Here is a 16753-nt window from a genome sequence, read left to right as displayed (position 1 = left end):
AACTGAAGTATTTCGGCACCATTGGCATAAACCACTCTAGAAAAAACTACACAAAATGCAAGAGGATTTGGATAATTATTTGAAGTAAAACTTCACTGCTTTGTTAAAAACCCACACTTCCGAAGTGGCACTGGTCAGCCCGCAGCAGCCAGAGTCCCCCAGCACACCAGCAGCCAGGCACTCAGCTGCACGTTCGGGAGTCCTGGCAGAGCCCGGACCATGGGAATCCGGAGCACACGGGAAGCCGGAGCACCCAGGAGCCCTATGGCTGCAAGCAGCAAATTCGTTTCTGCAATTCCCATAAGCACCTCAGCTAAAGTAAGTAAAATCAGGACACAGTATACTAACTTGATTCCTACAGGACAAATCACTTTATCATGTAAGGTATGATACTACCTTGCACGCACAAAGCTAAAAGTAAAGATAACCCAAATAACCCTGGCTACCCCCAAGCTCCCTGTAGCTTTTCCTGTGACAATTGCCCCAGTCCCCCCGCAGTTTTCGAGCCATCGCAATTCATACCTGTTCTGAGAGCACTACAACGAATTAACGGACAATGGTATGAAACTTCCCATTGATGGCAAATAATAATAATTAAAAAGAACAAGAATGAAGAAATGTTTTGCTGTTCTTTCTTTTTGGGGGGATCTGCCTATCTCAAAATAGCTAGTATGAGATTTTAATTATACTTGAGACAGTCCTATTTTTTCCTATGCCTCTAGAATGATGGCGTGGTAGAGAGTGAGCACAGGGATTTGGGATGCTAGCTGTTTCTCCCAGCATAAAAAGAACAGCGTGTGCCTATATTTAGAGGTAGAGAAGGGAACTACAGCATCCAGGGGAAAAAAAAAAAAATCATACTGATTTTATCTTCAAAAAAGCACTTGTGTTTTTGGTTTGTTAAATCAAGAATGTGTTGCAAGTGTTTGACCCTATATCCAGCAACAATAAAATCTGTTCCATCATAAAATACCAGCTGCTTTGCACTTTGAATGATAATACTATTTTTAAAGTGTTTCAGAATTATTGTCTCATAGATTGTGGTAATTTTTATTATGGTTACTGGGGAATTCCTTTTTTGTTGTTGTTTAGAATACAAACAATGGGCACATTTATTATTTTCTTGCTTTTAAAACTGCATTTGGTCTGAAATTTGGGCTACTCTTCAGACTAGGCAAAAAAAAAATAAATTAACAAAACAAGTGAGTCAGATCAAAAATACCTGTAACATTACATGCAAAAAGTTATCTGGCTGCATTACATGTCTAAGGGATACCCTGTTTCTAGCAATATTACATCAGAACAACTCCAGGCTTAAGTCATACCAGAGAGCTGTGATGTACCAGATAGCTCAAACCTTGGGGTCAGGCCCTGGTGGGGGAAGGACCCTCCTCTCCCCTCGCCCGACGAGAGAGGAGAGGGGGAGAAAGAGGAGAGGAAAGGAGAGGAGAAGCTTATCCGAGGTGATGCTTCCGTCCCCAGGCATCTGGAGAAGGTGAAAACCCATCTCGCATCAAACTACTTCCACATCATTTCAGTTTCTTTCCCTGTTGCTCAGACTGAGAAATTCATTTAGAAATTCACTCACACTCTGGATCAGAAGTGCCATAACTGTTTTGGGGTTTTTTTTTTCTCATTTTTGCAGGAGAGGAGAAATGCTGCACCGGGGAGGGCAGTACGGCCACTCTGTCCCCACCAAATGCACCGGAGGAAGAAGTAATTGATGCAGAAATGAGATTACCAAGTGGGACAAGACACTCTCAGCCCTCCATTCCCCCTGCGTACACATACTTCCTAACCACCACCACCACCAGCCCCCCGGTCGCACACTCCATCCCAGCACCGTTCAGTCCCAGCATGCCAGCCTTTATCGGTCATCCAACTTGTCCCCAGGTTCCCTCCAGCTCTGCCAGCCCAGGAGCCCACTGTGCACCCCACCAGCATCCTCTGCCAAAGCCCTGGCAGCACCGCGGTCATTCAGCCACACAGCTGCTCGTTTACCGGGACCAGCGAGCCTCCAGAGGAGGAGGTGGTCCCTGGTACACTGGCAGCTGCGTGGCCAAACGACGTCTGTTTTATCTCATTTGTACTGTAAATCTTTAGCAGCGGGAACGTCTCCCAGGTTTCTAAAGGACCGCGTCAATTTATGGTGCAATAAATATGATCTTAAATAATAAAAATAATAATAGAGTGGGACCTGAATACAGACTCCACTGCAATCTAAATCAAATATAAACCCAAGTATCCATAAGTGCAATGGTAATGACTTGACCGACTGTGCCATCTAGCCAGGAGATGGGAACACTCAGGCAGACGCTCCCTCTCCGCCTGTTTTCACCCAACAATCGGAGCATCACCTCCAGCAGTGGATGGGAGGGAACGCTCCGTTCTGGTCCCTGGGGACCCGGCCCTACTTGCAATGCATTCACATCTGTGTCTCTCAGACATCCTTCATCTACAGCATCCTCTGCTTCCCATGACTTCTCTTACCCAAGACCAAAAGGCTTTAAAATGTCATTATAGAGGAAGATTATACCCACCCCCCCAAAAAAAATTAGTGGAAGATTTTTCTAGGAAAGAGATCCTAAAATTCTGACCAGATAATAACCCCAGTCCAGCCTTCATTTCCTATGTTAATAGATCAATTTACATCTTTCTAGCAAAATGGTTTCAGGCTACATTAAAAAAAAAAAAAAAAAAAAAAAAAAGGAAAAAGTCATGCTTTTCTTCTTAGACGGCATTTTGGGAGAGGATTAAGAAGGAAGGAAGGATATGACTGTTTCCAGCAGTTTTTAGTGTATTTGCTTCACACAGCAAATTAATATTCTCAATTTTAAATCAGGAGTATATTCTTAATTAGGGTATGAAATGTTTTAAAATTTTCTTCACTTTACAAATGGCTGCTTTTTCAATTAACTGTGCTTCCTCAGCCTCAGTATGATCTTTCTATTAGCAATACAAATGCTTTCTAATATTTTGTGAATACTAATTCACAAAATTAATTAAATGCAGACTTAACTCTGAAAACATATATTTTACCACTGACTGATTACAGGCTTTTCTGTGATCAAGAGTATCAAGTCCTAAAGGCCCAGTGGTCAGAACTGAAGGTAAGAGAGTTAAATGAAAAAAAGGTAGCAACTCACTTTCCTCATCTCGCTTTTTAAATGCTCCAAAAAGGGTGGGGGGAAGAAAAGATAAATATCCACAAGTTGAAACAAACTGGTCATTAAAGCAAGGCTGCAGTGCCGTCCCTAACACAACACTCTGCAGCAGAGAACTAGTGGAGCCCTGCAGAGCTCACACATGTGTTGCTTGTGTTTAAACTCAAATAAACTGTATTTATTTTAATGTAAAAAAAAATCTATCAAAGCAGCACTTAAACGTAACCAGTCTTCCGCTTACCAAACCAAAAAAAGCTTCTTTAGACAAATCTTAAAAGCTAATAAAAATTTAGATGGCACAGTGTCATACTGCGTTTTTATGTTAAAATTCCAAACAGACACAAATAGATTTCCTAAAATTGAAAACAAACAGACATAAATTGCACAACTAAAGACTCTCAACAGAAGTTAAGCATGCAGATGAGAAATGGTTCATTCTCAGGAGCTTCCTGTGACTGATACATACATGCATTGGGGGAGTGAAATTGTAAGATGTGATAAAACAGTTATCGTCTAAGAGGGGCAAGAAAAAACTTGGAAAAACTTTATTTAAAAATGGCCAGCATGGATCAAACCCAATCCTATGGGAAGGGATGCATTCTAGGTTTTAGTCAGGTGTCTCAAAAGGGTACAAGCCCAGAACACATGGCTGCTGAACACAAATACTCTTACGGTAATGCTTGTACTGTTACAAAAAATAACTCAAGTACGGGGGAGAAGACTACTAGAAAAGCAGTAACCACAATATTTTTTGCATCAGTATGTAGACAAAAAGTGCAACACTAAGAGAGTACATTTCTAGATCATCAAGTCTTACAACTTACTACATCAACTAAGGAAAATGCATTCCCCGCACACATATGCTTTTGTCATTTGCCAGGAGATGAGCAGAACATAAAGACTTAGAAGGGAGGGCATTGGGGGTGAGCTGAGAAGAAGGGGTGCTGAGGAGGGAAGTAGCAAAGCAATATCATCTAAGATATTCTCTTTGAAGTATTAAGAAAGTCAACTTGTAAAAATTAATGGATTAGACCTCCAGCTGTTCAATTCTCAGCTTTAAATTTAAAAGGTATTTCACTTTGTAACATTGGCACATAATGCATAAAATACATTTAAATTTAAAAAAATATATAATATTTGCATTAAAAAAGGTCACTAATAATTCACGTTTTAACTGCACCAACACAAAAGTGTTTTGCAAAGGAAAAGCAGCTATCCACAAAGAATATCAGTATTTTTACATAAGCTAGTCATGTTATCACTATTGTGCAAACTGGGTCTATCTACAGAATAGCAAAAATTCAGATTTACATTTTAAAAGTTGAGAAATCTAACCAAGATCAGAAAGTCAGGGCAGACCTTGAATTTCCTGGAAGATTCCACAGCTTCACCTATTTAATTTCCATAGGGTTCCCTGCCCTGTGTCCCTTACCCAAGAACTGGTACTGAGGAAGTGCACAAGCAAGCCATGTTCTAAATATACCTCATTAACGGAAGCTCTAAACGCCCCTCAAATAAATGAAACAAGAATAATTCTGTATTAAAAAACCCCAACGTATCAATCTTAAAAATATCCTGCAAACTATAAGCATGTATTTGCAGGTGCAAATTTTGTTCTTTTCAAGGGCTTAGATTTTTCAGCGGAAAAACCAGAATAGTTTGACAGAAAGCCGACTGCTGGCTCGAGCGGTGGCCGCGACGTTATCCATGCTGTCTGCATACGAAGCGCTCCAGCCCGAAACATGTTAAGGATGATCTATTTTATGCTAGCAACAAAACAGGGAAGGATCCCGCTACCCATAATTTGACTGGTCTCTTTTGATATTCTCAATGTGCTCTAGGCATTACATAATTAAACTGTTTATAATATTTCAGTAAATTTAGCATTAAAAAAGCTTATGTGTTAGGCCACCTGAAGATTCATTTTAGAGCTGCCTTTACACTTTCAGTGGATGCTCTACTCATACTTGTATTTAATAGAAACACACAGGAAACCACAGACTAAAAATGTACAGTAATTTGTCTAGTACTAAAATTTTATATGGCCACATAAAGACATTTTGCTGTATCAAAACCTCTCCCTGGTACAGAACATTGCAGAAGCTGAGTCAGCTGGTACAAATAAAAACAGCCCATATACTTTTAGGTTAGACTTTTGTTTAATGCCTTATCCTTTGCTCTATACAAGCAACGACAAACTGTATCTGTAGGTATTGCTAATTAATAATGGTTTTTAGCAAAAAAATATTTGCAGTTTCATGGCAGAGCATTTCACTAGGTCATTGGTAAAAAAACAGGTATTGTATGTTAAAATTAAGAGCAGACACGGTGTAATACATCACAGATCAGAATAAATCTATGCTGTCATCTAAGCTCATATATAAACATTAAGTCTAATTCATTTCCCTTTACATCATATGTAAAGATGTGAAGCACATTCACATACCCATTTCAAGAATTATATCCCTCAAAGCCTGTCTCATGCACTCTCTCACACAAAGTGTGTACAAAACAATCCAGTTAAAACTAACCTCATAACTAAACGTGCCATTATAGAATAACAGACTTTGGTAAAAGAAAGCATCATGACACAAAGTAAATTAGTGATCTGCATTAATTCAAATACAGCTAGTCTGTCCACTAAAATGAGCGGAACAGGTAAATCTAAAGGCCAAAAATTAATAGACAGACAGACAGATGGAGGGATGTAAAGGCAAACAGAGTGGCTATGGTAGTTACTGAAAGGCCAATAAATTCACACACTTTCTGCATTAAATATCTTAGTGCATTACAGCAGCAATAGCAAATACTACTGAAAACTGCCCCCTTGCCTTCTCTAATATTTGCCATGAAGGTCTACAAACACATTGCTGCAGAATGTTTATAAAACAAAGGAAAACATTCCTAAACAGGGCCACTTTCTAGCAGAAAATATTAAAAATGATAGTCGGTCAAAGTAAACAATAGAGTATTACTCTCATTCACACGAAGCCAAGCCAAACTGGGGCAATCGCTTGATTTTTTTTATATTTTTTTTTTTGGACAGGTCAGAAGAGTTTAAAAGATCCTGTTAAACCCAAATCTAATGCACACCGAACTCTCTCCTACGATATGCAATGGGAGTACTCTTTCCTCATAAATCCGCATGCTAATCCAGATCATTTATTAAAGATGTGTATTTCATATCTGTGGAGTATATCATGTAACTTCTTGGCAAAGGCAATAGCATTTTTTTCACTAACTGTTAAAATTCCTTGTGTAAGTTTAAACAGCTCTTTCAAGCAAACAAAGCAGCATCGGGAATCACAGATCCATCGCTGCAAAGTGCGCCGAGCTTAGTCAGTGAACTCATTTCCAACAACCCTCAGTACAGTACAAACCCATTCCAAATCACATATTGCTTTCAATGATATTTAAGTGTTTGAAATACCTCACAAGAGGTCTGACAAACTCGGTCTCAGTAAACAAACCTAGTCCCTTGGTAAGGGAACGTCTAAAAGAATTTAGCAGTATTTAAAATAAAAGCACGCAGCAGAACGTACTAGGAAGAGAAAGAAAACAAAGGCTCCTAGCCACATCTGGACCAAATTTGACCTTTGTTAATGTATTTGGTAGTAATTTACGGATGTTACATACTGCTTCGTCACGAGTTTTGGCCTGCTGGCTCATTCAAATGATAGGTTCGGTGTTAGGATGAAATATTAACAAAACCTCAAAGATGAAAAGTAACCATGCTGCACTGCACATGCTCATCAGCTCGGACAGACGAGCCCAACGGCTACCGAGCAACTGAACATATTCTTATTTTTTCCAGTCAACACCTGCATGGTTCTAGGTTACATACTGACATCTTCACCTGACATCTGCAGTATGGGACCTTCAAAATTTCAATTAAAAACTAAAACCAAAACCCCACCAGCACTTAATTACTGGGTTTCTAGAGAATACTAATCAATATTTCACTAAAGGGGAAATTGTTCTGGTTCAGTCAAACCAGGCAAAGCAAAACCCCATTAAACTGGCCCTCAGTTTTTAAGTGAGTTTGATCTGGTTATTCTTTGTTAGCTAGAGCTGCAGGGTAGGAAGTCAACACGACCTCTCTAGACTCAGTATTATTATATCTAACTCCCAGTTCTAGCTGCAGAGGAAAACATGAAATTCTAGAAAGCATTTTGGGGGAAAAAACCCCAATCAGCCACTTCACGTAAAACATGTTAGCACAAGAAGCAATGTATCAGAGAAAACTCCTTACGGAAAATCGCATTTCAGTGAAGACCAATGTCCAGCCAGCATTAATAATGTTAAATTCAGAAACAAAACGTGAACATATGCACGGACCTGGCTAAAGGCTATCACTAAATGATGTAGGTGTGTACATGTTACAAGGGCACCTACAGCACAGGTGTCTGCAATAACGTTATCTGCTCCCCTCTACCTTCAAAGCTCGCAGCTCACACAGATTGCTAGACATTAGCAAATCATTCTAATGCCGTTATGAGAAAAAAAGAGACGAGCTATAAGAATCTGACCAGCCATTAAAACAACTCAAACAAGTTGTTTCCCCCGGTAATCTGGGCATTAACGAAGTATTTGAAAAGTTCCCGATCCTGCTGCATCTTGGGGAGCCTGTCCGTTCCAACAGCTGTGCCTCCACAGCTGGCAGCGAAGCCAGAGCCTCTGGCCCCGGCACTCGCTCCACGCCACGGGAGGAGAGCAGCGGGAAGGGGGACACCTGCCCTCCGACACCCGCCGTCCCTTCCTCCGCCCCGCTCAGAGCCCACGGAGCCGCCGCTGGTGCAGATTGCGGCAGTGCCACAATAGGAATAAATCACCAAATGCTTTCCCTCCCATCACGGCAGGTGTAATTAAGAAGCCCACCAACAATGCCTGCGTGCTGGTGAGGGAACTTGGGTCTAACAACTAATCTCACTCTTAACATTGCACAGAACTACGAAATGGTGAACACTTCCCCAGCGCAGTATTAAGCACATTTAGAAACTGCTTGAAATTTGGAGGAGTGCTGTCTGAAGCCTGTGCATTCAACCTGCATGCGTACACTGGGGAACTGCTGGAACAAATACCACGGATGCAAATCCCAGTCACCTAAAAGGGTTTAAAATCTCAGTCACCGGATAAATAAAGCCTTTTCTCAAACACAATTTCAAACACTTGGGGGTATAGCAATGTAAAGTTAAATTATTTCTACTAACTGAGGAGAACAGCCCGTTTTGTCTCACCTATTGTATCTTTATCACTTCCAACAACAGTTAAAGTAAATTCTCCACTGGTCTATATGAATTTCCTCATCCAAAGAACCAGCCCACTCAAATCCTGTAAGTGACTAAAGTGTGAAACAAAATGAGTGTCTCTATGCATTGTTGTAAAACTGGTTTGCTATTTTATGTTAAGCCTCTGAAATACTAAAACATATCCTTATACAGGAACACTGATTAAATGGTTTTCCTTCCAAGTGATGAACTGTTTTAATGGCAACATTGTGGTTATCGCGACCAGAAAGCAATTACTTATTTCACTAGATGTTACTAAGAATAGCGGCGATCAAAGTGAACGTAGGAGTGCTGTTAAAGACGTTAAAGAAAGCATGGCTCCATGTGACACATATACACAAAATACACATAATTTTAAGCCAAATTACACTTTTCATAAATGTGCTGTTCAGGATTAAATCACTGCTCAGGATTTTTTTTTTTTAATCCATGAAATTAAGATCTATAGAATATGTTACTCTTTTAAAATCTATTTCTAAAAACAGCACGGTGTGTAGATCTGCATATCTGTATGCATGTGCGTGTGTGAGAGTGCACACATAACGGGGGGATGTGCGCGCGCGTGTGTGTGTGTTGTGAGAGAACGTATATATGTGTTCGAGTCTGCCAAGGTAGAAGTGACAGGAACTGTGATTTGTGCTAACTAGCTATTGATCCAGTCAGATCTAGATGTTGTGTACAAGAAACAATAAAAGAGAAGGGGCCAGGAAGGATGCTGTGTGCAACTCCATTTAAAAATGGAAAAGAAGGGCCCCAAACAAACCAATTTATGTCCTTGCCTGGGTGAAGCATGGAGAATGCTGATGGGCTTCCTAGAGTCTGCTGTGCATGCTAAACACTCCCGCTTGAAATGAGAGTCTCCTGCGCTGGGCATTAAACATGAACAAAGAGACAAACCGTGGGGGCTAGGATTCACGCTTCAGAAAGCCAAAGCTGGAAAGCCAACCAGAACCGGGGGTAGGAAATTGCCCAGTTTTCAAACCAGCTCCCTTTTGATTTTCCCAACACCTTTCTTAGTGAAATCACGAAACGCGGAGGACTGTAAAAAGTCAGTCTGTACCACCAGATGTAATGAAAATAATTTCAAACTATGCTAGCGGTAACAAAACAGCAACTTTCCTAGGCACAAATAATGAGTTTATATGGCGTAAATTACGCACGTGTACTTATAGCACATCAAAAAATAGCCTGCATGCATTCATACAGCAGGTACTTCCACGTGCATCTATTGTAATACTCACACACACAGCCAGGCAGTTTGGAAAATATAGCTTTGATACAATAAAATAGAAACCAATTGAATCTATAATCATCTTTATCTTCAACAGCTTTTATAATAGGGGGCTTTCCATTAAAATATTTTTTTCCTGAGCTTGGGGAATTATGATGCCCTCTAGACATGGGGAAGGATCAAAAATGACAACTAATGTTGAAATTAAACATCTGTCAACTAAGCAAGTTTTATACTAGCAGACCCAGAGCCTTATTTTAAATTGCCTTTCTAGTAAAGGAAAAAAAAAACACGTTAAGAGCCTTTCAGTTCAGTATCCCACTGCTGGTAGGCTCTTAATGCAAGCAGGGAAATACCTGGAATCGGAGGGACAGCACCACTAACAGATGCGTGTTTTCTCTGTTGAGGAAAACCTCCATAACAGTTTGGGGGAAGTGGCTGAAAGGCTCAGCCGGCATGGGGCTCTGCGGGAGCCCCCTCCTCAGGACCGCATGCCCTAGTGGGGCTCTGCAGGAGCCCCCTTCGTGGCACCCCATGCCCAGTGGGACTCTGCAGGAGCCCCCTCCTCAGCACCCCACACCCGGCAGCCCAGCCCAGCAGCCCAATGGGGCTCTGCCGGGAGCCCCCTCCACAGCACCTTACACCGCAGCCCCCCTCCGCAGCCCCCCAGGCCCGGGAGCGTGGCTGGGGCTCCACCAGCAGCCCCTCTGCTCAGCACCCCCAAGAGCCCCGTCCCATCCGGGGCCGCCACAGCCCTCGGGGGGCCACTCCCCAGGAAGCACGATGGGGATGGGGATGGCCGTCACCTGGGGACGGCCGGGCAGCAGGCGCTTCGTCCCTGCCAATGGCCACCCCAGCAGAGCCACCTGCCATCCCACAGCCCCAGCGCAGGATGGGAAGGCACCCGGCACCCACCGAGGTCCCCACCATTGGTGGAGCAAGTCTGGAGCCAGGGTGTGCCCAGCAGCCCAGGGCCACAGCCCCGCCACCTCCCCTTCCCCGAGCAGCCCACCGTCCCCGCTGCCGTGGGCCAGCACCCGCGCGGGATGACTGATACCTTCTTTGCTTGGGTTCGGGGGCTTGGGCTTCTCCCAGGGCGCCATGGGCTTGTCCTCCTCCTGCCCCTCCATCAGGGCCTTCTCGCCAGGCAGGTACCAGGTGGAGTTGTGCTCCGCCATCAGGGAGTCCAGGTCGATGGTGCTCATGGCGCCCTTGACGCCCTCCGAGCAGCAGCTGCCCAGGTCGCTGTCCCCGTTCTGCCCCGCACACTCCCCCTTCTTGCTCTTCAGCCCCAAGGGCTGGTCTTCCGAGATGCTGAACTGCTGCCGCTGGAGCTGGATCTGCGCTTGCAGGATCTCCAGGGGGTGGATCTCATCCTGGGCCGAGGTGCTCGTGGGGGTCCGCACCTGCTCCATGCTCGGCGTGCCTGGGTGGGTGCCCGCCGTGGTGCTGAGCCCGTAGCTGTCGGGGGTCGAGGTAGACGTATTGAGGAGGCCGAGGGCCAGGGGCTTCTGTCCGTTGAGAAGTGCGTGCTCCGCGCGGGGCAGCTTGGGCGAGCCACCCAGCAGCGGGCTGCGGGTGGGCTTGGAGGCGGCGTTGTCGGAGCTGGAGGACACCTCGTCCTCGTTGCCGTAGCTGGTGCTGACCTCGTCAGGAAAGTCCACGTGCGGGGAGCTACCGTCCGACTTGGTCACGCTCTGGATGCCGCTGTCCAGGGAAGACATCAGGTCGGGCTGCTCCCCCAGCAGCAGCTCGCCGCCCTTGCCCCAGGAGGGCGAGGTCAGGGGCTTGTCGTGGGGGGTGCCCCCGCCACGCTCTGCGCCCACGGCCCCTGGTGGGCCCCCCGCCGCCACCGGCACCGCTGGCTGCCCCGGGCTGACGCCGGCCCCGCCGCCTTCCGTGGCCGAGAACTTCTCGAAGAAGGTGCCGGGGCTGACGTGCCCACTGTCCCGTTTCCGGCGGCCCCGCCCCCGCCCACCGCCCGCCTTCCCCTCTCCGCCGGCCGCCGGCTCCAGGGTGTAGCCAGGTGAGAGGCTGCTCTCGGCGGGCAGCAGTGGGGCAGCGCCCGCCGTCTTGCCCGTGCCGCCCCCGCCTGCCGGCGGCCCCGCCGGGAAGTAGTCTGGGGCAGCGGGCGGCGGCGGGTCGGGCTCAGCCTGGCTGAGCTTGCGCTTGGCCTCAGCCGGGCTCTTCTTGTTGAAGGTGACGTTGAGGTTGGGAGCACCCAGGCTGGCGATCATGTTCTGGCAGGCAGTGGAGAGGGCGGCCAGGCAGCTCTGCCCGAAGACGTTGTCCTTGCTGGCCGGCTTGCTGAAGGAGCCCAGCGAGAGGGCGCCCAGCTTGCTGGCGGCAGGCCGCGGCGGTGGTGGTGGTGGGAACTCGGGTGGGGGCGGCGGGTAGGCACCTGGTGAGGCGCTGAGGGCGGGCGTGGCCCCGTGGGCCACTGGCTGCCGCGCTGCTGCCGCAAAGGGGAAGCCTGGCTGGGCAGCGAAGTCAGTGGGGCCACGGCGCTCGGCGGGGGCACTGGGCAGCGCCACGCCGCCGCCCGGCGACTGCAGCTGCGACAGGCCACCCATGGCGGGCGCGAAGGGAGGGTGGACGCCAGGCGAGGGCAGGGCCTGCGCCGGCCCCTCGCCCGCCATCCGCAGTGGCTCCTGCAGCCCCAGCCCGCTGGTGCCCGGCCGGAAGAGCACGGCGGCACCGCCCGGCTGCAGGCCCAGCTCGTGGGGGGCCGCCTCGGCCGGCAGCCCCGGCGCCGCCATGCGCCGTGGCAGCAGCTCCCCAGGTGGCGGTGGGCCCGCGAACCAGGCGCTGTCGGGGGCCAGGTGCGGTGCCGGCGGGTCGAAGCCGCGGTTGCTGCCACCGGCCTCCCGCTCGAAGGCGGGTGGGGGCAGGCCGCCAGGCGGGCCCACCTCACCGTGGTGCCCCAGCTGCTGCAGGCTGGGCGGCCGCAGGCGCTGCTGGCTGCGCGAGGCCATCTGCTTCATCACCAGGGCCGCGTTCTGGCGCTGCGCCAGCGCCGGGTGCTCGGGGCCGCTGTGCGGCAGCGGCCCCCCGAAGGCCTCGGGCGCCGGTGGGGTGAATTCACCCGGCAGGCCAGGGTAGGCCGTCGGGGAGAGGTGGCTCTCCATGGTGGGGCCATGCATGCCGCTGCCCCAGGAGGCGCAGCGCTCGACGCCAGGGTTGCCAGGGAAGTCGAACCGCGGCCTCTTGGCGACGCTCACGTAGGGGGCATCGAAGTGCTGCAGTCTTTGATTTGGTGGCTGTTGCGGAGGAGGGTGCTGCATATTAAACACGGGGTCGGTGTAGGGATGCATATTCCTGTTCTCCAGTCTGTGAATAGGGTATTCAAACTGTGCATGCTGGTTCTGCATTATGGGCCCATTGTCCTGCAGGTTGGGGTTGGGAGCGTTGGCTTCTGTTTGCTGTTGCCTAGGGATGGCTGGCGGGCAGGAGTTCTGTCTGGCCAGCAAGCCCGGCGGCTGCTGCGGCGGTTGCGGCGGCGGCGGCTGCTGCTGCTGCTGCATCAGCGGGTGCCTGGCGCTGGCCCCCGGCTCCAGGCTGGCGGACATCTTCCGCGCCCCCCCGAAGCGCTCGAAGAAGACGCCGTGCTGCTGCGGCGGGTGCGCCTTGGCCACGGCCATGCCCGGCGCCCGGGCCAGGGCCGGCGCCCCCGCGAAGCCGCTGCCCGCCGGCACCTGCCGCCCACCGCCGTAGTGCGGCAGCTGCCCCTCGGGCTCCGACGGGGAGAAGACGGGCAGCTCGAAGTGGCCGGCAGGGCCGTCGCCGGGGTAATTGTATTCCAGCGAGTCCACGCCGCCCTGCGCGGGGAGCCGCCGCGGCTCCAGGCCGTGGGGCTCGGAGGAGCCAGCCGCCGGCAGCCCGTGGAAGGAGGCGGCGCGGTTGGGGGACTGGTCGAGGGGCAGGCAAGGCGCCGGCACGGCGTGGCTGGAGGCCCCGGCGCTGTGGTGCTGGAAGTCGGGCAGGTTCCCGGGGCGCTGCTGCCCGAAGCCCTCGCCGCCCTGGCTCTCGGCCATGTGCTCGTAGCCGTCGGCGAACGCCGTCTGCCCGCCCAGCGCGCCGCTGTAGCCCAGGAGCCGGCCGCCGTGCACGCAGGAGGCGCCGGGGTCGGGCCCGAAGTTGCCGCCGAAGTGCGGGGGGTGCTGGTGGGGGTGGTGGGCGCCGCCGTGGCCGCCGTGCGGCTGCTGCCCGCCGAAGAAGCCGTGCACCGGCGGCTGCATGCCGCCGCCGTGCAGCTCGGCGGGGCCGCGGCCCGGGAAGCCGTAGGCGTCCCCGGCCAGGCTCATGTTCATGCCCAGGAGGGGCGGCTCGCCCAGCGCGCCCAGGGCCGGGTCCACCGCCGCCGCCGCCGGGCCGCCGCCGGGGAAGGCCGGCGCCTTGAAGTGCGCGCTCATGCTCAGTCCGGGCTGGCCGAAGCCCCGCTCCGCCTGCCCGCCGCTCCGGCTGCTGCTCTGCGGCTCGAACTGCTCCAGCCCGAACATCCTGCGCGGCTCCTCAGAAGGGCATGGCCGCTCCGCGCCGCTCCGCCGTCCCGCTCCCCGCCGCGCCGGCCGCCGCTCGGCCGCCCCGCTCACATCCTGCCGCGCCGCCGCGCCGCTGGCACCGGCCGCCCGCCCGCGCTCACCCCGGCGGCTCGCCGCTCGCTGCCGCCCGGCGCCGGCCGCGCTGCGCTGCCCGAGAGCCGACGGGGCGGCGCGCCGCCGCTCATAGGCTCCGGCGCCCGGGAGCTGCGCGCCGCATCGCCGGCCCGCCGTGCGCTGCCCGCGGCTCGCAGGGCTCCGGCGGCGGCGGGGCGGCGGGGCCGGTGCGGGCGGCGGAGCCGGCGCTGCAGGCGGGCGCTGGGACGGCTGCGCCGCGCTCCCCTGCGCGCTCCCTCGCTCTCACCCGGCGCTGGCGGAGCAGCAACAAGTTTTGCATTTCAGCGATGAATTTCAGCCATCGGGGCTGCGCCAATGAGCGCCGCGCGGCCCGGGGCGGGGCTCGCCGTTAAGGTGGCTCCGCCGCGCCGCCCGGCCCCGCGCCCCGCCCGCCCCGCTCCGCTCTCGCTCCGCTCGCCCCGGGGCCGGCGGCACCGCCGCCGCCGCCGGCGCTCCCGCGGCGCACGGAGCGCGGGCGGCCGGGCAGCCGCGCGGAGCCCCGGGGCGCCGGCGGCGGGGGGCACCGGGCGGCGGCGGGCACCGGGCGGCCGGAACCGACCGGCGTGACCGGGGACGCGCGCCGCCCGCCAGCCACGGCCAGTCCCGCACTCCCAGCCGCCCCGTACGGCCCGCCCGGGCCGCCGGGGCGAGACCCGCCCGACGGTCGCGGGCTGGCGCAGGGAGCGGCTCGGCGGCCCCGCCGTCCCGGTAAACCCTGCCGCGCCCGCGAGCCCCGAGCCGGCCGCCGAGCGGCGCGCCCCGTCCGGCCCGGGCAGCCGGAGGCGCGCAGGGGAGCCGGGCGGCCCAGCGCCCCTCTTGCGCCCGGGCGCTGGCGGGAGCGGGGATGGCGGAGCCCGGCCTCCCCGGGGGGACAAAGACCCCTCGGGTCCGGGAAGGGGAGGGGGGTAAAAACCGCCGGCAGGATAAGGCACTCCAGATGTGCACGTCTCGCACGTGTCGATAGTTTAAAAAAATAAACCCGAAAATTACCCCCCCCCCCCCCCCAAAAAAAAAAAAAAAAAAGAGATCTATAAATAAGCGGCCGAGGAGTATTTGTATATGGCAGGAGAGTTTTAAAGGGATTTTTTTCTGCAGGATCAGGATGCTGCGCTGTGATTAAATATTGATTTTGTGTAATTAGTTTTCATGTGAACTATCCTCCTTGCTGATGGCTCGGAGATTTCAGAACTAGAGAAGAAATGGAATTGGACATGGAAATTATTACTTAGCAAAGTGACAAGGGGGGGCGCGGGGCCCGGGGCCCGGGGTGCGGGGCTGGCACCGCGGCAGAAAACGAAGGACGCGCGGCCCGACAGCCGCACAAAGGAATAAAGGGAAAGTCGCGCGCGTCCGCTGCGGGAACGGCGGCCGCGGAGGGAGGGAGGGAGGGAGGGAGGGAGGGACAGAGGGAGGCCGCCGGCCCCTGCGCCCGTGTCCCCCGCGGAGCCGCAGCGGTCCGGACCCACGGCCGCGCCCCGGCCCGCCGAGTCGGCGGAGCAGGGACGGCCCCGGGCCCCGGGCCCCGGCCTCCCCGTCGCCGCCGCGCGTCTCTGCGCCTGCGTGCGCGCCGTCGGAGCCGGCTCTTCCGAACGGGCACAGCGCCCCCTGGCGCCCGCCCCGCCCCAGCCGCACCCCCCCGCCGGGCAGACCGGCGCGGGCCGCCCCGACGGCGGGCAGCCGGGCCCGGGGGGACGGGCCGAGGACCGCGCCCGGCCCCCCCTTCCCCCTCCGCGGAAGGACGGGGCCGGCTCCCGGGGCGGGGGGCTCGGCGGAGGCGCCGGCACCGGCTGCCTGGTGCCGTCTCGGGGCACCGGCGCCGCCCGGCCGGCGCCGCGGCTCCCCCTCCGCGGTGACCCTCCCCGGCCCGTCCTGCCGCGTTCCGGGGGCCTCGGGCGGGCAGCTCGCCGGGCCCGGGCTACCGCCCGACCCGCTCTCCGCCGGGGGCGGCTCTGGGGGAGCTCGGGCTGCCGGGTCAGCCCCGCCACACCGCCGCCGCTCGCCACCGGGCCTGGGGACAGCCCCCCTCGGGGCCCCCCCTGCCGCGCCGTGTGCGGGCGCGGGACGGCTCCGGGCCCGGGGGCGAGCGCCGTTCCCTCGGGGCTTCGCGACTACCGATGTGACTGAGGGCACCATCAGCTGGGCCTCGAGGGGACCCTGCTCACGCCAGAGCCGCTGCAGGCTCACGGGAGGGGGAAATGCTGGTGGCTCATCCACAGCCCGTCCCAGCTCTTGCCACTCTCAAACAACTTCTGTTAACTTTCACGGGAGCTGGAGCGTGTCCCAGCAGAGAAACCGGTTCCTGAAGCACATGACCCCCCTTGCTGCGCGACGCTCCGGGAAGCACGGCCGGCCGTACCCAGGGTGCTTTGTGCCGCCCTCCGCTCAAGCCAGCGTTGGGCGAGGCAGAAAGCGTGG

At 53.7% G+C, this 16753-nt stretch overlaps 1 protein-coding gene across 6 annotated transcripts in view; it reads right to left on the bottom strand.

Annotated features, from left to right (window-relative positions):
• The window catches only part of MN1 (MN1 proto-oncogene, transcriptional regulator), a 117319-nt gene extending 103072 nt beyond the window's left edge, over positions 1-14247 (bottom strand). For all 6 annotated transcript variants that reach the window (XR_007506671.1, XR_007506670.1, XR_007506672.1 and 3 more), the window contains exon 1: positions 10741-14247. Coding sequence is in view for 2 of the 6 variants with exons in the window: in XM_049805176.1 (XP_049661133.1) it covers positions 10741-14182 (3442 nt within the window). In the remaining 4 variants the exon portion in view is untranslated. The remainder of the gene's footprint in view (positions 1-10740) is intronic.
• Positions 14248-16753: the final 2506 nt, after the last annotated feature.

Source organism: Accipiter gentilis, chromosome 7 (genome assembly GCF_929443795.1).
Source record: "Accipiter gentilis chromosome 7, bAccGen1.1, whole genome shotgun sequence".
Lineage (NCBI taxonomy): Eukaryota > Metazoa > Chordata > Aves > Accipitriformes > Accipitridae > Astur > Astur gentilis.
This window is presented reverse-complemented; position numbering and strand designations above follow the sequence as displayed.